The sequence below is a fragment of the Zootoca vivipara genome, chromosome 7 (genome assembly GCF_965207765.1).
Source record: "Zootoca vivipara chromosome 7, rZooViv2.hap1.1, whole genome shotgun sequence".
NCBI lineage: Eukaryota > Metazoa > Chordata > Lepidosauria > Squamata > Lacertidae > Zootoca > Zootoca vivipara.
The window spans coordinates 39990022-40015256 of NC_142590.1; the positions used below are offsets into that span (position 1 = coordinate 39990022).

General features: G+C 38.8%; 2 protein-coding genes across 4 annotated transcripts in view; one reads left to right on the top strand and one right to left on the bottom strand.

Moving 5' to 3' along the window:
- The window catches only part of TUT4 (terminal uridylyl transferase 4), a 36703-nt gene extending 17275 nt beyond the window's left edge, over window positions 1-19428 (top strand). For both annotated transcript variants that reach the window (XM_088674045.1, XM_035122017.3), the window contains 23 exons: window positions 69-138; window positions 589-715; window positions 2163-2282; window positions 2764-2985; window positions 3099-3273; window positions 4011-4729; window positions 5974-6124; window positions 6774-6860; window positions 7725-7828; window positions 8813-8870; window positions 8964-9067; window positions 9376-9465; window positions 10226-10339; window positions 11190-11267; window positions 12135-12312; window positions 12507-12554; window positions 12640-12722; window positions 13567-13682; window positions 14679-14839; window positions 15341-15441; window positions 16374-16911; window positions 18069-18251; window positions 18920-19428. In XM_088674045.1, coding sequence (XP_088530171.1) covers window positions 69-138; window positions 589-715; window positions 2163-2282; window positions 2764-2985; window positions 3099-3273; window positions 4011-4729; window positions 5974-6124; window positions 6774-6860; window positions 7725-7828; window positions 8813-8870; window positions 8964-9067; window positions 9376-9465; window positions 10226-10339; window positions 11190-11267; window positions 12135-12312; window positions 12507-12554; window positions 12640-12722; window positions 13567-13682; window positions 14679-14839; window positions 15341-15441; window positions 16374-16911; window positions 18069-18251; window positions 18920-19011 — 3719 coding nt within the window. In that variant the 3' untranslated portion in view covers window positions 19012-19428. The remainder of the gene's footprint in view (window positions 1-68; window positions 139-588; window positions 716-2162; window positions 2283-2763; window positions 2986-3098; window positions 3274-4010; window positions 4730-5973; window positions 6125-6773; window positions 6861-7724; window positions 7829-8812; window positions 8871-8963; window positions 9068-9375; window positions 9466-10225; window positions 10340-11189; window positions 11268-12134; window positions 12313-12506; window positions 12555-12639; window positions 12723-13566; window positions 13683-14678; window positions 14840-15340; window positions 15442-16373; window positions 16912-18068; window positions 18252-18919) is intronic.
- A 758-nt stretch (window positions 19429-20186) lies between these two features.
- Window positions 20187-25173, bottom strand: PRPF38A (pre-mRNA processing factor 38A). Of its 2 annotated transcripts, none has more exons than XM_035122020.3 (10): window positions 24963-25173; window positions 24134-24293; window positions 23172-23293; window positions 22707-22792; window positions 22206-22316; window positions 21760-21872; window positions 21635-21661; window positions 21451-21548; window positions 20985-21033; window positions 20187-20716 (listed from the first exon to the last, which is right to left on the bottom strand). In XM_035122020.3, exons 1-10 carry the CDS (start codon window positions 25090-25092, stop codon window positions 20674-20676), a joined length of 939 nt encoding a protein of 312 aa, XP_034977911.2. In that variant the 5' UTR covers window positions 25093-25173; the 3' UTR covers window positions 20187-20673. The 2 variants fall into 2 exon arrangements, with proteins under 2 accessions (XP_034977911.2, XP_034977909.2); XM_035122018.3 differs by having other exon boundaries at window positions 20985-21036.
- Between the last annotated feature and the right edge of the window lie 62 nt (window positions 25174-25235).

Below are 25235 nucleotides of genomic sequence, written 5' to 3' on the forward strand. Positions count from 1 at the left end.
ATCAGTTTGAGAGAGCTATGGAAGATTCTTCTATTTCCTGATATGCTCTTCTGTTTTTCCTCTCACAGCATCTTACTCTGATGTGGAATCAGATTTCCATGCCAAAGTTCCTGTTGTTTTTTGTAAAGATGTTAAGAGGTTGGTGTACGTTTGTGTTACATGTTCATCTTCCATTTAGCATTTTACAATTTATTACTGATTACAAAGGATAGAATGTAGTTCTTTACTTTGAAGCTAGCTCCAGAACTGCTTCCTCTATTTCCCAGGTGTAGGAGCTTTTTACAAATAGCACAAAAACAACAAAGAGCACGGTTCACTCAAAATGTTAAGCACTTTCAAAGTCCTGTTGATTTCAGTGATACTTTTGAGCATCCCCCCCCCTTCTATTGAAGCTGTTGAGACTTAAAATGCATAATGTTTTGGCTGGATAAATAGATTTCAGTATCTGCGGTAAGCAATCATCATGAGGAAAGAAACCAATGCAAGACTAAACATAAATGCTGAGAACTCCATGTTTGTCTTTTTGATCACTCACTGAGGGACAGTGGTTTAACTTGCAACTTTTCTTAAAATTTGTTTCAATCTCAGTGGTTTAATTTGCAAAGTAAGTGCTGGAAATGATGTGGCCTGCCTTACAACTGATCTGCTAGCTGCGCTTGGCAAACTGGAACCAGTTCTTGTTCCTTTGGTGTTGGCTTTTCGTTACTGGGCTAGAGTAAGTTTTAAATGAACATATTTATTCCTTCCATGTGTATTTAATATGTCAATGCAATAACCTTTTACAACGCTGAAATGAACCTGTACATATTAGATTAGATTAATTCTAAAAGGGCATCTCTTTTTCTGAATCGGAAATAATACAGTATTTGGATAAAATGCAAAGGGCTGAGCACAGAGCCTCCATGTACACTTAGAGGCTTCCGGATGTGCATTGGGGCTTCTCAGGCATCCCCTTCCCACTGAAGCTCCTTACTCTCTAAAAGATGCACTGGAATATCAGAGGACCTTTTAGCTGCCTCTGGAAGTGGAGCTCTGGAAATGTTTGTTCTAAATTCTACATACAGGAATATTTGAATCTTTTTTTCCCTATCCAAATTGTGTTACATCTTTTTTGTACAGGCAGTAACTATTTTGCATGTGTCTGACTGACGTGCAACTGCCAACGCACGGGCCGTTTTGGACCCGGAAGAGGGAGGAACTGGGGCGGGCTTATGTGTGCTCTGTCAACACCCACAGGGACCAGGCACCAAACCTCTGTGCAAAATGATCACCACCTATATCTGAATTAGTCAATTTAATTCTACAGATAGGGAAAACAATATACTGAGAGGGAAATTAACATCTCAAAGGTGAAAATATGAGCTAAGTCTCGAATTGAGGGAAGATGCACATGATGAAAAATGAAGTAGTGCAGTTCATAGCTTGAGTAAACATTGAAAAGAATGGGTAATATCAAAGTTACCCTCATACTCAAAGCAGAAGACCCTAATTAAAACTAGTGAATATCTGTGTTTAATGTGCCTTCCATGTAATCCATGTAAATGGGAATCTCACTGTCTGGATGTTGTCCAGGTCAACTGGTTAAGTGAATGTGTATTGTAAGTGTATTTAAAATGACCACTGTTTAATTTTTTGTACCTTTCCACATTGGTTTATGGATAACAGACATTTGTTTGTTTGTTTGTTTTACTACATGTGTATCCTGCCTTTCTTCCATCTTGGAATTTAAGGCAGAGTACATAGGGTTCTAAAGGTAGAGCACATATAGGGTTGCCAGACTCAATAGAGGACAGGACTTCTATGCCTTTAATTGCCCTGCTCTTTTTTGAGTCTGGAAACCTTAAAGAGAAACCAGCAGACCCTTTGCTTGGAAATTAAACAAAGGGTCTGCTGGTTTCTCTTTAAGGTTTCCAGACTCAAAAAAGAGCAGAGTAATTAAAGGCACAGAAGTCCTGTCCTCTATTGAGTCTGGCAACCCTAAGCACAGACCAGCTTAGCATCAGTAAGGTTGCTGTTTTATATGCCTTCAGACCTGGTTATGTAGGCCTTTATTCTATGACTAAAAAAATGCTGGCTAAATTCAAAATTTGCAAGATCTACTATGCGTTGCTGAAAATATATACATAGCACCAAACAAAGACCTTTCTTCTCCCTTTTTGTAGTTGTGCCATATTGACTGCCAGGCAGAAGGTGGGATACCCTCATATTCTTTTGCCTTAATGGTGATATTTTTCCTTCAACAAAGAGAACCACGTATACTACCATCATATTTAGGCAACTGGGTAAGTTTTAAAAACAAACAAACCGCAAGTGAAGTGTCTGGATTCAAATAAATGCGTGATTAGTTCTGTGGACCCAAATAAGGAAGTCAAAACTTTCGACAGGATCTATCTAAAGTAGCTTTTGTATCTCCATTGGCAATTTATATGCAAACATAATTTATAGCATAAAATGAATGCTTATATATTTGAATGTCTTATATCAGTGGTGTCCATACTTTTTTCAAAGAGGGCCAGATTTGATGAAGTGAAGGGCCGTGAGGGCTGACCAAAGGGCTGACCAAAGTTGTTGAGCTATTTTTATGGTTGAAGTTGTTTTTAGGATTTTACCCCAGGAAATAAACTGCCACAGGGGCCGCATTAAACCGACCAGTGGACCGGATTAGGCCCCTGAAATGGACTTTGGACATGCCTGTCTTATATGTATAGCACTTGCTCTTGTTCTTTGAAAAGGCTTTTGTTTTATTTATTTTGCATTGTTTAGATTGAAGGTTTTGATTCTAAGAAGGCTGATGATTACCAGCTGAAGGGCATAGAAGATGAAAAATTTGTAGTGTGGGAATACAAACCGTCAAACAATGGAGCAGGGAAAAATTTGAGTGGTGTAGAAGGCAAAGCTAAAGGTGAACAGCACAGAGGTGGTAACAAGACTGCAGCATCCTTAGAAACAGACACCCAAACTAATCCAAAGGAGAAGAATGGCAAGGTAAGTGAGTCTGTTTAAATGGAAATTATTCTGTTCTTTCTTTACTCTTTTCTTGATAAAATTTAATGACCAAAGAACCAGAAATTTAAGCTTCCATTTTCTGCTTCTTTCAGTCTCCTTTAGCATTGGAAACACCACACCAGATATCTCTGGGGCAACTGTGGTTAGAATTGTTGAAGTTCTATACACTGGAATTTGCTTTGGAAGAATATGTTATCAGCATACGGGTACAAGAACTTTTAACCAGAGAGAACAAAACCTGGCCTAAAAGGCGAATAGCCATTGAAGGTGGGGCACTGCATTTTGTAAAGAGACTTTGGAAACTCTTGCCTTACTTATCTAACTTTTTGTAGATAAAACACTGTCTTATGCTACATTAGCTACAAATGTGGAAAATACAGCTTTTCTTTGTATGACTGTCATATATTTGACTTTGTTGACTGACACTCATCTGCCCATAATAATTTGGAAAGGTTAGTTTAAAAAGTTTACTTTGAATTTGTATTCAAATATATCTGTAGTTAAAGATATTGTATTTCTAGAGGAGAAATGGACTCAAGTTGCTGGTCTTGAACTATAAGCAATAATTCTATTGAAGCAGGAAACATGCCATTCCCTTTTTTCATTCTTTTATACTGCAAATAAATAAAAATGAGAAAAAGTTAATATGAATGAGAAAGCTAAAAAGTGGGGACTTTCTTTGTTTTGAGATGATTCAGGCATATGTCCAACAGGAATAATTCTGAGAAGCATACTTGCTTGCATATGGAATGCCATTTTTTTAATATGGCAGTTCCCATCTGCAGTTTTTTTAATTGCTTACAAATTTGTTATATAAAAAAGGTGTCAACTGATTAACAAGGTAAACCTTTTTAGTAAAAAAAAATGTTTTCAATAATTACTCTTTAAGTGATTAATAAAGTAAAATGTTGCAGTCCTATTTAAAATATGGTATGTTGATATCATACTTGAAGGTCCTAATTGAACAACAGCAGCAAACGTATTACTGGTTTGTCTTTTTATAGATCCTTTTGCACTAAAAAGAAATGTTGCACGGAGCCTGAACAGCCAGATGGTATTTGAGTATATCCTGGAAAGGTTCAGGACAGCATATAAATATTTTGCATGTCCACAGAATAAAGATGGGAGTAAGTCTAAACTGGATACCAAGAAGAAGGAAAAGGGAAAAATTGGTGGCAAAAAAACTGGAGAACCTGTAACCAACTGTTGCCTTCCACAGCAGGCCAACATTACAGAGAAGCAGAACACAGGCCATGCTTGTATTATACAAGAGTCTAATGAATGTGGTGACATGGAACCTACATCCAGGAGATGTACTGAGAACTTAGAAAGTTTACTGGTAAAAAAGCCAGAAATTGAAAACATAGACTCTCAAGACAAAGAGGAAACACTGTCCCTAAGTACTAATGAATGCTGTGAACTACAACAAAAATCTAAAGCAAAGAATGATCAAGAGCCTTCAGATGAAGAGGAGCTAAGCCAACATTGTGTTTTTAGTGAACATAGGTCCCTTGATGCCGATTCTGTTAGTGAATTATCTGATACTGAAAGTCTGCAGATTTCAGTAATGGAGTATCCACAGAAGAGTATGTGCTCAGGCACCAGCACATCAGCTACCTCGCACAACTGCAAAGCAGTAGCAGATATTCAAGACAGTAAAGATGAAGTCACCACAGAAGATATGCATTATGTGTTTGATAAATTTATTTTGACTTCTGGAAAGGTAAAGCAAACTCAAAACTTACTTTAACTTTTTTAAATAAAATGTTTTCTCTAACCGTGTTTTAAGATAATTGCTAAAGAAATGTTTTTGTCAGCGGACTGATTCCACTGACTCTCATTACCAGAACAAGACCCTTGCTATTTGCTTTTGTATTTGACTAGCTATATGTCAATGATGCCTTCCTCTCAATTTTTATTTAACTCAAGTCTGAATAGAATGAATCTGCTAAAGTCATAGTTCCCAAAAATTTATTCCAAAAGTTTCAGACATTTAGACAAATCTCTCTTGACATTGACTTAACTTTCACTGCAGTAGAACCATAGCTGTCAAGTTCTCCCTTTTTTTAAGGGAAATTCCCTTATGCTGAATAGGCTTCCTCGCGAGAAAAGGGGAAACGACAGCTATGAGTAGAACCTAAGAACAATGAGGAATCTCTTGATGAAAGAAGAATGAATCTGCCTTCATGAAGCTTCAGTCCTTTCTAACTAAAGCACTGCTTTTAGGGGCAGAAGGGCCACTTTCTAACATTTTTCCAGAAGCCAAGAGTTGTTGAGTTCACGGCAGAGCCCTTCATGGATTATCTGTATTTTCCTTTGGTTTGATGAAATCAAAGAGAAAGATGATAAGTGCTAGAGAGAATGCCTCTGTCTCACCTCTAAAGCACATATTTCTTGAAAAAGTATATTTTAATCTCACTTTCATGTGAACTTTCAATCCTGAACTAGTTTTAAAAAACCACCCATAGTAGATAAAACCTTTATGTATTGTAGCAGCGTTTAGCTTTTAGGTTCGGACCACTATTCAGAGTTTCTGGATTTTTTTGAGCTATTATGCAGTAAGGGCTAAAACTCAAAATGCTATGTACGTCTTTCACTCCACCCTCAAATCTACATGTGATTTTTCTCCATTCGTTTCTGGTTTCTTGGGCCAGGAACTTGTGCAGTTTGGGTGCAGAGGTAGTAAATACAGTATTGAACAGTTTTGATCATTGGACAAGGCAGGGGGCCCGGGACTAATTACAGCATTATGTGAATCAACTGAGGAATATGAAATATACATGCAAATTTGCTGCCTAAAATGTAAAGCAGGCTTGAAAAGATAGTGGCTCCCCTAAAACTGACCAGTGAGCTTGCTGCTTGCATCTTGTACTTTTCCCATTGGAACATACTGCATCTCTTTAAGGAAAACAACACTCTTTTTTGAAATACTTTAAAATAAAACATTTTTGTTTGTTTCTTCCATAGCCACCAACTATAGTATGCAGTATCTGCAAAAGGGATGGCCATTCCAAAAATGACTGCCCGGAGGATTTTAAGAAAATTGATCTAAAACCACTACCACCAATGACAAGCAGATTTAGAGAAATCCTTGATCTAGTATGTAAAAGGTGTTTTGGTAAGTTTTCCTATTCTGACCTGGTTGTGAGTTCTACTTCAATAGTTAATAATAGGGGACTGAACTCTAACCACATTAATCTGGGATTTTCCCTGCTTAAATCAGTGGAAAGAAGGCATTCTTATGTGATTGGAAGTAGTGTATACTTATATGTTCTAGTTTACAGTAAGGTCACCAGGATGTTCTAGACCAGGCACCCCCAAACTTTGGCCCTCCAGATGTTTTGGACTACAATTCCCATCATCCCTGACCACTGGTCCTGTTAGCTGGGGATCATGGGAGTTGTAGGCCAAAACATCTGGAGGGCCGCAGTTTGGGGATGCCTGTTCTAGACTTTGCAGTGGGTTTGGCAGATGTAAGTTTCCAAAGCATCAAGGAATTGCATAGTTTTGTTAACCAAGGTATCTTTAGCAATGGACAGATTTTGCAGGGCCAACACATAAGTTTGTTTCTTCTTTTCCTTTCCTTTCAGGGGTTTAGTCTGATATTTAAGATGATACAGTTGCATCCTAAATGTAAAATACCATCACCAGATTACTCTAATGAATTACAGGGATCAGTAAAATATTCAGTGAGAGAAATGTTTGAGGATATTTAATTCTGACACTTAGATGTTGCTGAATGGCTTACTTAGGTTTTGTTTGTTTAGATGAATTATCGCCTCCTTTCTCAGAGCAACAAAACCGAGAACAGATTCTGGCAAGTTTGGAAAGATTTATTCGAAAAGAATATAATGGTATGCAACAGGAAACGTCTAAAAACATCCAATTTATTTGTTATTTTGCAGTTGTCTAAGAGAATTATTTTCTAATTGTATTTATTTATTACATTGTATACCATCTTTCCTTGCACTTGAGGACAAAACATTATATACACTAATACTGTACCAAACCAATGTTTTATAGGAACAATACAAAAAAATAACCATTAAAAAAGAAGCATCTAAAATTAAAATTAGCAGCAAGATAATAGAAGATACTAACTTTTGAAGTTAAGTGCACGTGCAATAGTTCCTTCCTTACTTGGATCTTTCCCTGGCAGACAAATATCTGCAGGCTGAGATTATATATCAGCCAGCTGATGCCAAGGAATACCTAATTTGCCATGCCTCATCCTTTAGGAAGATATCCTGAATGTTTTCAGTATGGAGAAGGTTAGAAAAGGAGTTGGCATCAAGCACATGACAACAAATGAGGAATTGAGAGAACTGACAAACATATTGGGTAACAATATTAAAACAAGAATCAAGATTTGTACATTGATAGAACTTGAAAAATAGTCTAAAGAAATCAGAAATGTGTTTTTCTCACATCTTGAATTTATTACTGAAAAGTGATGGAATATATGGGCATTAAAGCATGCTTTGTTTGGGGCACTGGAAAGACTATTGTGTCTGGCAGATGTGGCAAGATGACCCTCGGTTGGTTACACTGGGTCTGCAATAATCTGAATCATATTGCTTATTTTGTCTTACAAAATGTAGTGGAATATAAATTCAGTTGTTCTCGAATTTTGTGGAAGTTTGAAGTTAATGTAAAATTTGTTACATGTTGAACGAATCTAAAGTTATTATTTAAAAACTCCTCTTTCTTTTGATCAGACAAGGCCAGGCTGTGCCTGTTCGGCTCTTCAAAAAATGGATTTGGATTTCGTGACAGTGACCTGGATATTTGCATGACACTAGAAGGCCATGAAAATGCAGAGGTATTTTATTGTTGCTTTTATTTTATTTATTACATTTGTATACTGCCCTTCATCCAAAGATCACTGGGCAGTGCACAACATTAAAATAAAAAATGATAAGACAAAATACATAATACAGTGGTGCCTCAGGTTACAAACGCTTCAGGTTACAAACTCCGCTAACCTGGAAGAGTTACCTTGAATTGAGAACTTTGCCCCAGGATGAGAACGGAAACCGTGTGCCGGCAGCACAGTGGCAGCAAGAGGCCCCATTAGCGAAAGCATGCCTCTAGTTAAGAATAGTTTCAGGTTAAGAACGGACCTCCGGAACAAATTAAGTTCGTAACTAGAGGTACCACTGTAAACCAGGCCTGGCTCTAGGGGTAGTCTCGGTGGTGCGGGGCGCTGGGTCGGCAGGAGGGCGCTGTGCAACGAAGCCGTGCGAAAGCCGTGCTGTGCGCTGTGCCCGCCCACCAGGGCGGGGGCGCGGAGCGATCTCCGCGCCAGGGTGCCCGACCGGCTTGAGACGGCCCTGCTGTAAACCAAAAACAAAAGGGGAACAAACCAGTAACCCCTCTCCCACAGACACATTTAAAAGGCCATAGAATCGGCCAAATGCCTGATTATAGATAAACTTGTTTGCCTGACGCCTAAAGATAATGTAATGAAGGTGCCAAGTGAGCCTCCATGGGGAGAGCATTCCACAAATGGGGAACCCTCTGCAGAAAAGGCCCATTTCTGTGCTGCCACTCTCCATATCTCTAATGGGGGAGGTACCCAAAGAAGGGCCTCAGATTATGATGAGTTGGTTCATATGGGGGAGAGGTGGTCCTTGAGATATTGTGTTCCCGAGATGTTTAAACCTGCTCTTTGGAGTTATTTTTAAAATGCATTTTATATAGTTGAAGGAAGATTATTGTAGTATGTGTGTTCAAAGTACTTGGTTACTCTGAATTCTTTGTGGGAATATGTAGGTAACACAGGCTTTTTATTTATTTCTCCTAGAAATTAAACTGTAAGGAAATTATTGAAAATTTGGCAAAGATTCTTAAGAAGCATCCAGGTATGTGTATGGAACTCTGTGCTGCTTATATGCATTTTTGTGTGTTCTTTGGCTGTGGGGAGTATCTAACATCTTGAAACCTTATCTTCTTAGGTTTAAGAAATATCCTGCCTATAACAACAGCCAAAGTGCCTATAGTAAAATTTGAGCACAGACGAAGTGGCTTAGAAGGGGATATCAGCTTATACAATACACTGGCAAGTATCATCTTCAGTAAAAGTCCAGATGTTTGGTCGAAAGCTCACCTGTATGTTTCACTCCTATAAATTCATCAAGAGCTGTTATTCAGAGGGCATAGGGGCCTGGAATTGTTGGGATCCCACACATTGCTTGGAAGTGTGACCTCTTCCTTTGAATTTGTTTTTGGCTAAATTTGTGACCTGCCTGAAATTTTGTAAGAATGTAGATATGCATTGTTTTGCAACATTTCTTATGTTCAGTCTGCAAATTGAAGTGTGCCTGATACCCAAAGCCTGATACCCAAACCATTGGACTTGTTTTGTAGGCACAGCACAACACAAGGATGCTTGCAACATATGCAGCCATTGATCCAAGAGTACAATACTTGGGATACACAATGAAAGTTTTTGCAAAGGTAAATATAAATAACGTGCAACTTTAGCTTATTGTCATGTGTGCTCAGTGGTTTCTGTCCCCAATAGGTGATGACAATTCAAGTGCAACTTGTTTTTTAAATGGTTTTCTGAACAGTTACAATTCTTGGAAGCTTATGAAATTTCTGGTTTCAAGCAGCGCCTGATATTTCTGCAGAAGCTACTGGTAGTATATATAATCATATTGGCCTATACAAAATTAGATTTTCAAAGTCCCTGTTGATGGTTGGATTATATCTGTTTGACAGATTACTTGAGCTGCAATAATGGAATGTGGGTTTATATGTTGGCTTTAGAACTAGGTATAGTAAATTAGTGCCCCATTAATCCAAATGAAATCAATAATTACCAGGATCTAAAGCTGTACTTTAATACCTAGTAGGATTTTTTTCTTTACCTTTTTCCTTTGAAGAACAGACATACACGCCATATATGATATTTGAACTCTTATGAGTTTCAAAAGTGGTTTCTCATATAATATGGGTACTGCTGCTTTAGAAGCATGTCCACTGTTATCAGGGGCATGTGGAAGTAGTCATCAGATCTTAGCCCTTGTCTTCTCACAAATGAGCACTTTCAGAAATAGCATCCTTGTGCCTCTTTGACTTAGGTTATGTTTTAGTGCATGTCAGAGGCTGACAATATCATTCTCAGAAACAGCAGCATCACAAAATACTTCTTTTCTTTTTTAATTGTTGTATCTTGTTAAATGCTCACTATATTCAAAATGTATTTGACCAGCGCTGTGATATTGGAGATGCATCCAGAGGAAGTCTGTCTTCATATGCCTATATCCTAATGGTGTTATACTTCTTACAACAGAGAGATCCACCAGTAATCCCAGTTCTTCAAGAGGTAGGTTTTCAGGAAAATGTGCTTTGGAAGATTGGCTAGAGAATTAGGTTTCTTTTCAGTTCATTTTGCATGTGAGGCCAGTTTTGACTCTTATCTTTCTGGAGAGTAGTTGAAGTTGCAACTGCATATCTCCCATGCCACTTCATGGGTTCTCAGTCTTATCACACTGAGCCACTCTTCCAGCTTCTTCACACATCACAGGATTCCACTACAGATGGAATTAATGGGCTCCTCAATATTTGTTTAAAAGCAGCATACATAATAATTGCACACAAGAGATTGTTTTGCTTTTCAGATGTGAAATATATATGTGTGGGCAATCATTGTATTTGATGCTGTGCCTTGAGTAGCATATTAATTCCAACAGAGAAGTACTTATTTATGTCAGAACTTTTATTACCTGCGAAGCTGTTATAAATGTGAGCATTCTCAAGCAAAGTAGTGCACAAATTGTTCTTTATCTTGATTATTTTTAAAAGTTAAATATTGTAAGCTATTGATTTGAACTCCACCCAAACCTTAACAAAATTGAGGTGTCACAAACAGGTTTAGTGCAAGTCTCCTTTTGAGCATATATGGGCTGCATTCCTATCACCACTAAGTAATGTAATAACCATCTATTTCCCTGCCCCCACTCCCACAATCTGGCATTTCAGGTCAAGGAAGGCATGTGCCCCAGCATTGTTTCAAAACTAACTGTTAATGGTTTGCAAATAGATCCATCTGGGCCCTAGTAACATGTTCTGTGATATTTTCATCCTTTTCAAAAGAGAGAATACTTTCTGATTTTGGATTTGTTCATTACCCCCACCCACCCCATTTTCTGCCTTTATTCTTCATGATGTTTTAGATATTTGATGGACAACAAATCCCTCAGAGAATGGTTGATGGGTGGAATGCTTTCTTCTTTGATGATACTGAAGAACTGGTAATGTTCTAATTCTGGAATAGTAATTGAGATCTTAGATGTAGTATTATTATATCACAAGTACATATACATGCTTAATATTTTCATAAGAGCACCAGCAATATATTTGGCATTGCACAAATGAAAAACAAAACACCTTTCTGCAGAATCTGTTGGACAAGGCAGGAGTAAAGAAATGAAGAGCTGAAAGTCCCAGAAGTACAAAATTAGATAGTGGCAGCAAGAGCTTTAAAAAGTTATAGAATTAGCATTTGGGCAACTGTTAAACAGGAAATGTGCCACTTTGGTTTTTGGTTACAGAAATAGCACAGGGCTATTTTCATTGCCAATCCCAGCAAAACCGTTTGTAAGACTCTTCTACAAACAAATTTAATTTGTACCCAGCTCCTGTGTTCTGGTTCTCATAGACATCTGTTTGCTACTGAGAATAGGATGCTTGATTAGACATGTCTGTGGTCTGATCCAGCAAGGTTTTTCTTATGCTCTTATTATACCTACTTACTCCTGATGATCACTAGCAAGCGAGATGCTCAGTCAACATATAGTGCAAAATGGAAGTGGGCTAGTCTGTACTACCATTTAGGTTGAATTTCTCTTTTCAATGCTTCTTATATCCAGTGAATTATCTGCCTCTGCAATGAGCCCATTAAGAGAGGAGGTAGCCTTACCTGAACTTGCACAGGTAGAGAGTTTCCTATGAATGTAAAAGATAATTTTATTCCTTTCCCCTGCTACCACATAGGTGTACATTCAGGACGGCCCAGCTTTGCAATAGCTAGATGCCCAATGTGTTACTTTGGAACCACCCCAAAGTTAAAATTATTATGTTCACAATAAAATACTTTATCTGCTATAACTTTTATACAGAAAAACCGTTTACCTTCTCTTGGGAAAAACACAGAATCACTGGGAGAACTCTGGTTAGGGTTACTGCGATTTTACACTGAAGAGTTTGACTTCAAAGAATATGTCATCAGCATTCGGCAGAAAAAGCTGTTAACCACATTTGAGAAACAGTGGACATCCAAATGCATCGCCATTGAAGGTACTTATGGAATATCTAACATAAAGGATATATTCCCCTGAAAGAATTTCTCACTTATAAGTGAACTTCTGTTAATGTTAGTGAAAATGTTACTTGCCTGTCTTACACCAGCAGTATTTGTTAACAGCAAAATTAAGTGCTGTTGGAATCTTTTTTTCTGCTCTTTTAATACTGTTTTTATTTCTTCGGTTCAGATCCTTTTGACTTGAATCATAACCTGGGTGCAGGAGTATCCAGAAAAAGTAAGACTTGAAAAATGTTCTGCTCGGTGTTAATAAATTTCTAAAGTGACACTTCTTTAATTGCTTCTTCTCTCTCCTTTCACAGTGACCAATTTCATAATGAAGGCATTAATCAATGGGAGAAAATTATTTGGTACTCCTTTCTATCCGGTGTTGGGAAGAGAAGCTGTAAGTTTTCTTATTTTGTAACATGTACTTTCCTGCTGTGGTCACAAAGTACGTTTATTGCAGTTCTATGGGTCCTAATTGGTTTACTGATCTTGGTCACAATTGTTAATCAGTAGGACTGAAAACTCAAGGTTTAACAGTTAGGTCTTAACAGAACCCTAAAATATCAAGTTGGTTCTTTTACTTCCAAGATACATTACTTACATTTTGTGTATGTTTGTACTGGTGTTGAACAAACAGCAGGAGGATATGAGAACTCCCACTTTTAGGACTGTGTTTCACACAGTTCCTCACAGCTTATCTTGCATAAACATGCATGCATACACTGAATGTCTTACTCTTGGGTTCAGTTCTAATGAACTGTTGCTGCTCCTTTTCTCCCTCTCTGTCCTTCTTCCTGACACTTGAATTTCAAATCATGTACCTCAGACAAATAGCTAAAACTCATGCATGCAATCCCAGGCTGCTAGTCAACAGTTGAGAATAGTGTAGAGTGAATGCTATCTTAGTTCTTCATGACCACAATTATTAGGTTTTGCAAAACTTGAAAGTTTGTATTTAGTTGGTTTGTTAGCGTAAAATATATTGCTTGATTCACTTATTTTGTATTTCTTGGACAAATAAGGCTATAAAAACCCTGTCTAGTATTATTACAAATATATATTTACATGACTGTAAATATGAAAATATCAACCTTGTCTTTTGTCTTTTCTTCTTAACTAATGCCTTACTTAGTGAGATATGCAACTGCTGTTTCTCCCTCCTTCCCCCCCTTTCCCCATTTCTCTTCAAAGAAAGTGAATACAGAGAGCTTGTAGGTAATAGCTTGTTTTCCCCCTTGTAGGAGTACTTTTTCAACTCTAAAGTATTGACTGATGGAGAACTGGCACCCAACGACAGGTGCTGCCGTGTCTGTGGCAAAATTGGTCATTACATGAAGGACTGCCCCAAAAAAAGGAGGTTCGGAAAATAAACACATGGCTAGTTTAATATTTTTTTTATGCTGAATGCAAGAGGAGAAAATAATTTTGTTTGCCTCAAGGAATGCACTCTACTCTTTTAATTTTTCTTTCAAAAGCTGTTTTTAAGAAAATCACTTTTAATCTTTCCAATGAAGAAACTCTTAACTAGGCAGAGTTGGTGTAAAACAGTGCTAAGTATTCTAGTGAATTACTTACCACATGTGTATTTTTTTCTTGTGTTTTCATGAACAATACCAAAAATGTTCTGTGCCTTGAAGGGTAAGTGCAGTGGCTGAGGTTAACTTGTGGGCAGGCCCGGCTCTAGGGGTAGTCCTGGTGGCGCGGGGCGCCGGGGCCGGCAGGGGGGCGCTGCGCAGCAGAGCCGTGCGGAAGCCATGCTGCGCGCTGCGCCACGCCGCCCGACCTGCTTGAGACGGCCCTGCTTGTGGGACTATTTGAGTCCTGTAGGCTTTGGATGAAATTGCAGCATACAGTACATCTTAGCTTTCCTCAGCTTACTGAGCAGTACAAACTTGCTTTGCACCATCCTGCAGTGGGTGGGGAGGGGTTGGATTAAGCCCTGCTGACCTGCAGTGGATTCTGACTGACAAATGACACCAGTATCACTTTCCTTTTCTGCCCACTGCTTAGGTGGCAGCTAACGAAAAGACCAGAAACATAGCTTTCTGGGTTCTGGGTTCTAGGCTAAGCCAGCCAGAAATCCATTGCGACCCAAGCCAGCCCTGGGCCACCAGGGGCAGTGTGTGCACCAACTTCAGACAGGTTCAACCATCCACCTGCCCCCCACCTTCTGCCCAGCTGGAATGTGCAGCAGCTCTGTAAAGCTACCACCATGTTTTGGGTAATGGGATTCCCAGTTTTTTTGTCCACACAGGGACATTGAAATGAATCTTAAGGCTTTGGCTGCCTTTTTGAAAGTCACACAGCTTCAAGGACACTTTTAAGCAATGCTTGCATACCTGTCCCCATTTAGAGTGAAGAAAAAGGAGAATGAAAGAGATGACGAAAAGGAAGTCAAGGAGGAAGACAGAGAGACTAGAGAAAAGAGATGTTTTATCTGTGGCGATGTGGGACACGTTCGAAGGGATTGCCCGGAATTTAAACAGTCAAGACAAAGAAGCAACGGAGCTCTCGGTAATGGAGCTTATGTCTGAGTAGATATGCATAGCACTGCACTGTTTGTCCTTTATTCCAGCCTTGCTACCCATGGTCCAGCCAGTGGAATTGTTTGCATTCCTGCTGACTGATGCAGGGTTTGCCTCCTGTTCTCTATCTCTCTGGTTTTCAGCTGGTGGGTTGAGACCTGTTAGTGGGTCATAGCCTGATCCAAGGTGGGTCAATACAGGAGCAACACCACCATATGGTAAAATATTAAGAAATGGGTCTCAAAATGCATGTTTGGGTTAAATGTGGGTCCTTGGTCTGAAAAGGTTGATGATACCTACTCTAACCTTATTCACAGAAGCCAATACTGCCTTCCTTGGACCTCTCTGGCAGAGGACATAGTTGCAATAGGTTGCCAAATAAAGTTCTGGCTGCATAAATAATTTTGTCTGCACATATCATTGCTTTGGATCACAACCTATTGGTTTCTTAATCTGTATTAAACACATTCTTTACACTTTTATCACTTAGGGACTCAGTTAGTCCGAAGCCTTGTAAACTCTCAGCAAGTAACTGGATCAATTCAACAACAAGTGGAAAGACCCTTACGTGCTAGACAGACATCAGAATGTGTAAGTTTCATTTGATTCAGTATTTCTGAATCTAAATTTTATATAAGAAATCAATTTCAATTGTGTAATATAACAATAATGCTTGTGTAGTGTACTGCTGTAAAAAGGCCTCTGTAGAGTTCAGAAGTACAGATTCTTGCATATTTAAGGATTGAGGCAACAAGTTAAGTTAGACCAAATGGAAGAGCCAATGAATTAAGATGCTATTGGTGACTGAAAATTAGTAGGACATTTTTAAAGTTATATGTTTTATTCTAGTGAGAGTTCAAGTGACTGTTTATCAGTGGTAGGGGCTGTTCTACACAATGATTTTGTTCAGATGATAGCATCTTGCTTTAATAAGCTGATATAGGAACAAGATCTTTGGCCACACACAGTCCCTTTGTATGACCAAGGAAACAAGCTAGGAAATTAAATTATGGTTTAATGAACCAGCAAACTGTGGTTAAGAGCCTTGGAACAAGTCAAAATATAAAGCCAACTTCAAACTATATCTTAGATTGTTCTGAAGCTGGTAAACATAGTTCCCTGATTCAGATGAACTGTAAAATTGAAGTTAATGGAAAATGTCCTGGGTTGTTTGCTCCCCCAATGAAGTGAAGAGCAAACAGCAAAGCTTGTTCATGTTTCATATATTAAGTTAAGGTCATCTGAACTCTCCTAGTGACTATGGTGAATCTGCTGTCAATTAAACCTTATACGTTAACTGAACTTGCAGTCATGAAGAATTTAGTTCTTCATAAAAAGGCTTCACAATGGATAGTCCAGCCCTATATGTCGCCTATCTCAACTAAAAAAGACAATACAGTAGTTTAGTAAACCTAGAGCTCAAGAGACTCCTTTGTGAAGACTTTTAGGATTAAAATGCTTAAATGGAACACTTAACTAACTCATGAACTAATACAAACTACATCCTTTTTTCCCCTCTCCAGTCTGATTCGCGTCAGTCATCTTACTCTCCACAGCCTCAGCAATTTACTCAGAATTCCTCTCCACCAACCTCCATTAACCAGACTCAGCCACAACCAATATCCCAGTCTAAGCATGCTCTGCAGCCCCAGCAAGGGGCACAACCACCCCACCAGGTCCAGCTGCCTTTGTTTAACTTTCCCCAATCTCCCCCAGGTCAGTATGCCACCTTGCCTAACCTGGGACTATTTCAGATGCACCCTCACCACCACCACCACCACCACCACCACCAAATCCAACTTCCTAACACCTCGTGGCCTGTTATTCACTCTGCACCGGGTAATCCTTCTCACGCGGCAAATGTTCCTTTTTCTGTGAGGGCTGGCAGTGGCAGCAGCCCGCCCAATAACCAGAGCAGCGTAAGCCTGAATGATCCCAGTATCATCTTTGCACAGCCTGCTGCCAGGCCTGTGGGAATCCCCAGCAGTACTCATGAGGGACACTGGCACAACCCTGTGACTCTAAGCTCACTGGTGAACAATGGCACGGTGGGGAACTCAGGTAACTCTCCTCTCTTGTCTCCTGTTTTGTACAGTTTCTTTGCTTAACATTTCTGAACTTGTTCATTCTGACTATGCTGTATATTCTGGGGGTGCAGATGAGGAACCTTTTAGGAAAAAGATGAATCACCGTGTATTTGCTTAGGCTACATGAAAAGTGGGTTGGGTTTGGAAGGCTATTTTCATAGCATTTGACAAGTTATTTAAAGAGATAATAGTTCGAGCTTTCTGTCAAGAAAACCACTGATTCCAAATCAGAGCCTGAACTTCAATTGGGATGGGCTTCAAAGAGTTCTGTGCATCAGCAGAAAGAACTTCTGCCCAGTTTTCTTTTGAGCTCCATCCCCTTGTGCTGCGTTTAATACTGTGCTTCAGGAGCAGCTTGAGAGGTGTGTGTGTGCTTGTGAAGGGAAAGGACCTCAGTGTATGAGCAGAACATTAAGTATGGCCCTTTGGATCCCATCCCAGCTACGGTAATTAGAAACCCTGCACCACCTTTCCTTAAAAGATCAGTGTACTCTTCTGAGGCTCAGTTTGAGCCAGGGCCAGAAACTAGCTTTCAGTGCTAGGACCTCAAAAAATGAATGATAATAAAAGTGCCTCTGAGTCATAGAGTACCTGTCCTTTACCACTGCAGAACCGCAACTGTATCACCATCACTTAGTGAATAATGTAAAATGGAGCAGATTGTCTCCTATTGGTTTTACATGATTCTTTTATTTAAAATTTTAATTAAATTTATATTCCACCCTATAACCACAGATCTTCAGCTGCTTCTATTGTATTTCTTATCCATGTATGCATATTTAAGCTTGCTTTCTGCATGCAGAAGGGAACTGCGTATTATAGCATCATGAGCTCTTGTAGCTCAGCAGCAATGGATACTTTTAGTCTATTCATGGCTCCTTGGGTCCAAAATCATCTTGCACAAGCAGAAAGGCACTTCCACAGGGCAGCCCTTCTAAATTCTTCTGATTTCCCTTTCCTTGTGCAGCTGCCCGTATCCCATCCCATGCTGTTCCAGAAGGCCCAAAAATAAAATTAAGTAAAGAGAAACATAATAAAAAAAATACTCTTACTGCTGTGCACTTTGCTTTAAGTTGGTGATTTCATATACAGTAATCTTTTATCTCCTTTTCATTTTTGAATGAAAACTAGATCAGGGCTTCCCAGGACAGTTTGGTAAAGCGAACCCTCCTCCTCCTGCTGCTGTTTCTTGGGACCATGGCACCCCAGCCCATTTTCCTCTCCTGCGAGGGACGTGGCCTTACAATATTTCTCCAAACTACATGCAGCAGGGAAATGCCAGCTATCCATTGAATAAACCTTTCTACCCTCAAGGTATATCTTCATGAAGCAACTTTCTCACCTTTCTGCTATTATTTTTATTAGTTTTGGTTTGTTGTTGTGATAAGAACAGGTCTCCTAGGAATAGCTGTTGTGCTAGTGTGATGTCATACTGGGCTTTCACTCAAAAGATCTTTTCTAGGTTGCTTGTCTATAAAAAGCTGCAGTCTTTTCTGAATTTACATCTGTATAGCAACCACTTCCATTCTTTGCTGTGCACTGTCTGTTCTCTGCCTGTTTAATAGGAAAATAATTCATTGGTTTAACTAAATGTGAACGTGCTTGTGCTTTGCAAGTAGATATCCCAGATACCAAGCCTTTGGGGCATCTTATGAAGCCCCTACCTTGATGTGGAAAACCTGTGGCCCCATAACTCACATCACCTTTGATGATTGGCCATGTTGGCTGAGGGTGATGGGAGTTTGCCTCCAACAATATCTGGAGAACCACTGTTCTTTCACCCTTGCATTTTTTTGTTCCATCTTGATGGTCATGCAGTTAAGCCTCAGTCCACAAGTATTTCAGCCTATTTCTTTTCCGTAAGTGCCCCTTTCTGCTGCTAAACTTGCAGGAATTTAAAAACTGTCTTTCAACCTACTGGTAAATGTTAAATTGGATTTGGATAGTTTCTGCTAAAATAATTGTAACCTATTTTCTTTCAGCTGGCTTACTGATGCAGAACAACCAGCGGTTTTCACTTCTGTCCCAAGGACACCCACACTTGAACATGAATTTCATTCAGCAGAAAAAATGAAGTTTAATTAAGGGGATGGGAAGAAATCAGGTTCTGGATTCAAATCTTATTGCAACATGTTTAGATAAGAGATTATTTAAAACTGTTTTTAACTGTATCATTTGTACATAGATATAAAATATAGTTTTTACCAGTATCACAAGAAGTGATACAAATGTCATCTATTTTATTACCCTATTTTTAAGGGGAACTGTGTTTTATTTTATCTTGATAAACTGTAAAGAGAGTTTTTAAAATTAAGTTGTTTATTTTCTATTAGCTTTATTCATACTTTGGTTCAGACTTTATATCTATTGTTCTAAAAAGAAATTAGAAAGGGATTTCATGTGTTAAAGATTGTCATTTCTTTACAGAACAATGTAGTGCCAAAAACTTTTTAAAAGGAAAAAAATAAAATTGCAAAATTAGAAATCATAAGTAGAATTTTTATTATACACAGCTGGATTCTGTTAAGCCTTTTTAAAGTACTGCAGACTAGGGTGAAATAGTATCTTGGACTCCATATAATTGGCATATAAATACTGTATATAAACTTCACAAGTCTTCATATAGTTTTGGTGAGCGTTCATCCAAAAAAGAAAGGAAGCTTCATGCTTGTGAAACTCAGGTATTTCCCCTTTGAAATTCCTATGCAATTAGATTACTAGTCATTCCTTGCCAGCATCTGTGCCCAAAGGAACATGGTCCCCCCACCCCCCAAAAATAAGTGTATGGACAAGTCCCCATTTACGCAGGGGTTATGTGCCAAAGCTCTGAGCATTTAAGTGAAATCATCCCATATATTGGGAACAGAATTGAAAAACCTGCAAACACCACAATCACTTGTTCCAAACCTCCTTGCTCAAACTCCAACTCTTCACCGGCCTCAAGGGTCAGTGCAAAGGCTCCTGGGATTCCTAGACATTGTTTCCACACTCTTTTATGGCTGTTTTTGCCCCTTTTCATGCCACCTCTGGGTTAACCCTCTATTGTGCCATCATTTTCATTTAATTCTTGGTTAGGGGGTGGGGGAAGATTGCCCAGAGGTGTCGTCTAGTCATACAGGGTTACACTATTGGGAGATATGAGGAAAAAAGTTGCAAGTATCTTAAATCACAACACTGCATTCCAACCTTTTGAAAATTAAGGTCATCAGTACTTGTGGAAGCATCCTTGAATAATAATTACACAGCACATTTGTTCTGCAGCTTGTTTATCAAAGATTTTAATAAAGAAGTTACAATAGTACTTTCCTTCTTGCTCCACACCTGAAGTAATTCCCTACAGAATTATGTACATTTTTGAACAGCTTGTTGGCTAATAAAATTATGAGTTACATAAAAATTGTTATACAAATACCCCAAAAGCAAGACTTTCATAATAGGTTTCACAATGAATTTAAACAATTCATTGTGCCTTGCTCTTATATAGTTTTAAGCAAGTACTAGCTGTCAAAAGAATTTTTTACACAACACTTCTTTAAGGGAAAAAAAACATCTGAACATACACTGAATGAATGTCCCCTCAAGTTAAAGAATATTATCTTGTCTTGTCAAAGAAAACGTTGTCCAAGAAACTAAGTGAATACAAAAATTATTAGCTGTCACAGCAGCTTCTACCCATCCTGATGCCTGATATCTACAAGAAAAGAAGTGGTGGCTCAGATTCTTGAACTCTCTAGGTTCATTCATTTCCCCGACGACTCTTCTTATGGCTCTTTTTAGATCTGAAAGAAGAACAAAAGTAACTCAGTGTTCAGTTGATTCTCAGGAACAAATAAATTGAACATGTAATGATAAATTCAGCTCTGGATATTAATACAGTGATTATGATAATCATAAGAGTCCTAAAAATATTTTTCCAAGATACATACAATCTATCTTGAATGCATAGATGATACAAAAAAGTTGTTGATGGATAAGAAAACCTAGCAAGAAATCTATAAGCAAGACCTCTTATAATAATATCATTTAAAAGTAAAATGAAATATGTACCTTTCTGGGGACTTGGAATGACTTCGATGTCTATGGCTACGATGATGCCCTGCTGAGACAAGATACAAAATCTTTACTTTGATTCTGTTCTCTACGGAAGATTCCTCCTGAAGGTCACATCAAGTAAAGCAGAATGGTAATAGGGGACTCAATCAATTTTAACTTTGTTAGGGGCTTGAATCTTAGTTTCTGTGAGTAAAACTCTGCCCAAGGGTGCTCCAGAATAGTGTAGTATGTGGAATCAAGGGCAGCAATGGAAAGGAATAATTTCTTCTACTCCCACCTCTTTCCACCAGCAGGAGCTTCTGAATGGCAGGGAATTGTCACTTCCATGAACAGAACTGGAACTGAGGATCCAAGCCATCATATTATAAACAGATTGGCCCCCTTACTGGTAGAAATGGGAAAGTAAATTAACATATGCCAGAAAGCCACCCACAACTCCCTCTCCCCAAAATAAAATTACCTGGAGATTTAGATCTTGATCTGTGGCGTCTTTCCCTAGATCTACTTCGGTGTCGCCTTGGGCTCTTGCTGCGATGCCTTTCCCGACGTGGTGATGGACTATAGGAACACAGGCTATTAGTGTAAAGTTACACATTTATTTTTTTAAAAAAAAATATCAGCTTGATAATTCGTAAGTCTCCTACCTTCTCCTCTTCGGGGATCGGCTTCGCCTAACAGGGAAGGGGGGGGGGAAAATGTTACTCTGACAATAGTTTTAGGTACAGCATTAAGTTGGTTAAAAGTATTTTGCCAGCTCCAAATATGTTACCTTCTAGGAGATCTGCTTCGGCTTCTTCTATAACGCAGAGTTGGAGATCTGCGGGGTTTGTCTAGATCCCTGTAGCCTCTTCTCCTGTGATCAGGTGAGGGAACTCGCTCCATCTGAAAATATTGCAAGCAAAGCATTCTGGAAAATAACCCTTATGTTCAATGCAACATCTCTAAAAGGAAAATTTAAAAAAACATTTTACAGAAGCACAAAGGACTCAATGCTCCTTTAAAAAAATGTTCTAGGAATAAAGTAAAGCTTGGACAGTCTTCTGATCTTCATTTGTAGAACATGAGAACTGAACAATTAAGAATAAAATAATAATAGCTAAGGCCAGTTATAAAGCTGAGCACCATATAAGAAATGCTTTCTTGCACTATGTAAAGTCAATATGCCTGTACTCTGTTATAGAAGAGGCCCTCAGGGGAGCTACACAAATGTTCAACCTTTTCGTCGTCCTCTTCCTCCTCCTCGCTGGATTCCACATCATCCATATCTTCTTCCAAAGCGCTAATTCGTGGTTCCAGTTGCTCAGCCTCTTCTAGGACATATCGTTTCTAATAATGAATGAATGAATCTTAATTTGTGTCACCCACTGGCCATAGCAATAAAACAACAATACGATATACAAAGAATAGAAATAAAAAGTCAATGATATAAAATGCATTTTAGGGTTTTGAATCAATAGTCAAATAGTGGATCTTATTCGGATTGCTCCAGCTAAAAACCTTGCAACCTTTGCTGTCACCTGCTCATCTTGAATCATTTCTAACAACAACAACAAGCAGCAACATTTCTCAATGGAAGCAGTACACATGTGGAGGACAAAGGTCTTGTTTTTCCAAATTTAGACATGAGTTGCCCCCTCCAACCATTATATTCTGATGTGTAGTATTTTAGGGTTGATTCATATTTTTATTTTTAGCATTTTACAAGCCATTACACACCTGTAGTCTAGGTAAAATGACATCACAAACTCGCTCATCATGGAGCAGTTGATCAATAAACTCATCCACGTGCATTAGTTCAAACTCTGGGGGGGAAAAACATTTTAGAGAGCATCACCACAATATCTACAGTAAAATATTTAAAATGGGTATGACTAAAGATTAAATAAACATTGAACAATTTAGTTCTATTTTCCAAATAAAAACCACAATATAAAAAGGAATAGAAATATTGCAGTTACTATTTTGTGGATACTGTGCTTCTTGATCGCAAAAACAATAGTTCGTTACAAAGCAGATAATTTAATAGGTGTTTAAATTAAGACTATAACATCAAGACTCCTACACAACATATTCCACATTTGCTATCTACATTGGTAAAATTGATTAAATACCTACTAATTTATAACTGCTTTGTAGATGGGCAGGAGCTGACCAGATAAATTATAAAGTTGAGTCACTTACCCCCATTTCTATTTTGGCTTTTTATTTTTCGATAATCATTGTACAAAGGTTCTAGGTATTTGTAGCAATCTATAGCAGTGCCTGTCAGTCTCATGTACAATGCACCCAGCAATCTTACATACCTAAAAATTAGCAAACACAAAAATAGCAATTTGCAATTATTATGCTTCCAAATAAAGCCAATGGAATACATGCTCTCAGCTTAGAATTTTAAACTATACCCAAAAAAAATTCTTTCTTTTTTATAATTGATTTTTATTAAAGATTTTATATTACAAAGTAGACTAATAAACAAAAGAATACATAACACAGGGGTCAGCAAGCTTTTTCAGCAGGGGGCCTGTCCACTGTCCCTCAGACCTTGTGGGGGGCCGGACTATATTTGGAAAACAAAATATGAACGAATTCCTATGCCCCACAAATAACTCAGAGATGCATTTTAAATACTGTAAAAGGACACAGTCTACTCTTGTAAAAACATGCTGATTCCCAGAACATCTGCGGGCTGGATTTAGAAGGCAATTGGGCCGCATCCAGCCCCCAGGCCTTAGTTTGGGGTCCCTGACATAACAAAAGAATGCATAGTTGATATTCAATATGAAAGTTCTATATATTGCAGAATATAAACCATGTTTTTATGTTACATAAACATACAGTATACCCAAAAGTTTTCATTAACGTAACATTCATGTGCCACATTGCAGATTCTAGGTGCAGGAAAAATTAGAGAGGTACAATGGCAACAAGATTACCTCCAAACAGGCAAAACATTTGTATCACAGAAGAATCCTTCTGTGAGTCCTGACTAAAGAAACTTGCACAGTAAGGGTAATGACTTAAGAAATGAGTAGATGTAGAGATGAGAGCCCACTACTGTAATGTGAATCTGAACACCAAGAAAGGTTTTTGCTAATAATTGTAAACCACAGCTCTAGACTACTTCTCTAGCTATTTTCTCTTACTTGAAATCTTCGTTCTTTATAAATTCAACAATGATATCCTTTTCAGGCTGTATCTGCAGCATCTTCAAAGTCAAGCACAAGAACGGTGTAGGTTTGATATTTCCTCCATAAACTCCACCAGTGTATCTCAGTTCCATGGCTTTATCCACCACCAGTTCAGCTATGAAAGGAATCATATGAAAAGGCACTCAGATTCTGAAGATAGATCATGACCAATTGCTCATGTTTAAGCTGGAAGTTGTATTTTTAGTGAACTAGGAAGGCATTGGGTTACTGTTACTAGAGAATTTGCTACCAGAAATTACTATGACGGTGATGGAACTTCACATACATAGGATTTGCATTCTTAATAAGCGTTCAAATGACTGCTTTCGGCCCAAGCTTTCGATACTTAAGGTATTATCTCAAGTGGTTCGCTTCCTGAATAAAATATTAATAGGCAACAGCTTTTTTTCTGGGGGGACGCAGGGGTATGCATCTCCCTAAACACTTTGTGAATCTAAGTTTGGCCTCATTGACGGCCAGTATTTAAATGAGTAGGAAAATGAGAGTACCCCTGAACTTTTTTTTTAAGAAAAAAAGCACTGATAGGTGATATAACGGAAACTAATTTATAACACTGGTTAGTCCGGCATCTCCTGGCCCTGGATGAAGTCATTGATAAAATACAGAGCGTGGTTGTACAGCTTCTGTGCCCTCGTTTCACTCACCTCTCCCTAGGTGTGTAGTTTCCAAACTGCCCCACCAAAGTGGCAGGTATTCCCCAACTTTCCCACACAGAGTGAGCCCCTCCTCTTCCACCCCCAGCTACCGTACACAGACGCCTCACCTGTGAGACCGAAGCACTCCTCCTTCCAATACTTGGATTCATAGATGCGAGTGCGGATGATTTTCTCCACCAGGTATTGAGGGTTAGTGCCGTGGATGCTGTGCGCGTCCTTCACTGTCCGGTTTGCCATAGCCGAAGTCCGGCCCGGCACGAACCCGTCCGCGTAGTAGAGGCCTGGCGAGAGAGGGGGGGTAGGGGAAACACAGGAGGGGAGACAAAGGAAGTACGGACCAGCGCACAGAGACGCGTTCCCCCTTTTTCACTTCCGTTTGG

Excerpts from the sequence above, each read along its gene's own strand:
- PRPF38A (XM_035122018.3), bottom strand. The coding sequence starts at position 25,092 with ATGGCAAACCGGACAGTGAAGGACGCGCACAGCATCCACGGCACTAAC. Across the intron at positions 24,294-24,962 it reads GGAGTGCTTCGGTCTCACAG|CTGAACTGGTGGTGGATAAA; the intron begins GTGAGGCGTCTG and ends TTCCTTTCATAG. Across the intron at positions 22,317-22,706 it reads TCATTTTACCTAGACTACAG|AAACGATATGTCCTAGAAGA; the intron begins GTGTGTAATGGC and ends ATTCATTATTAG.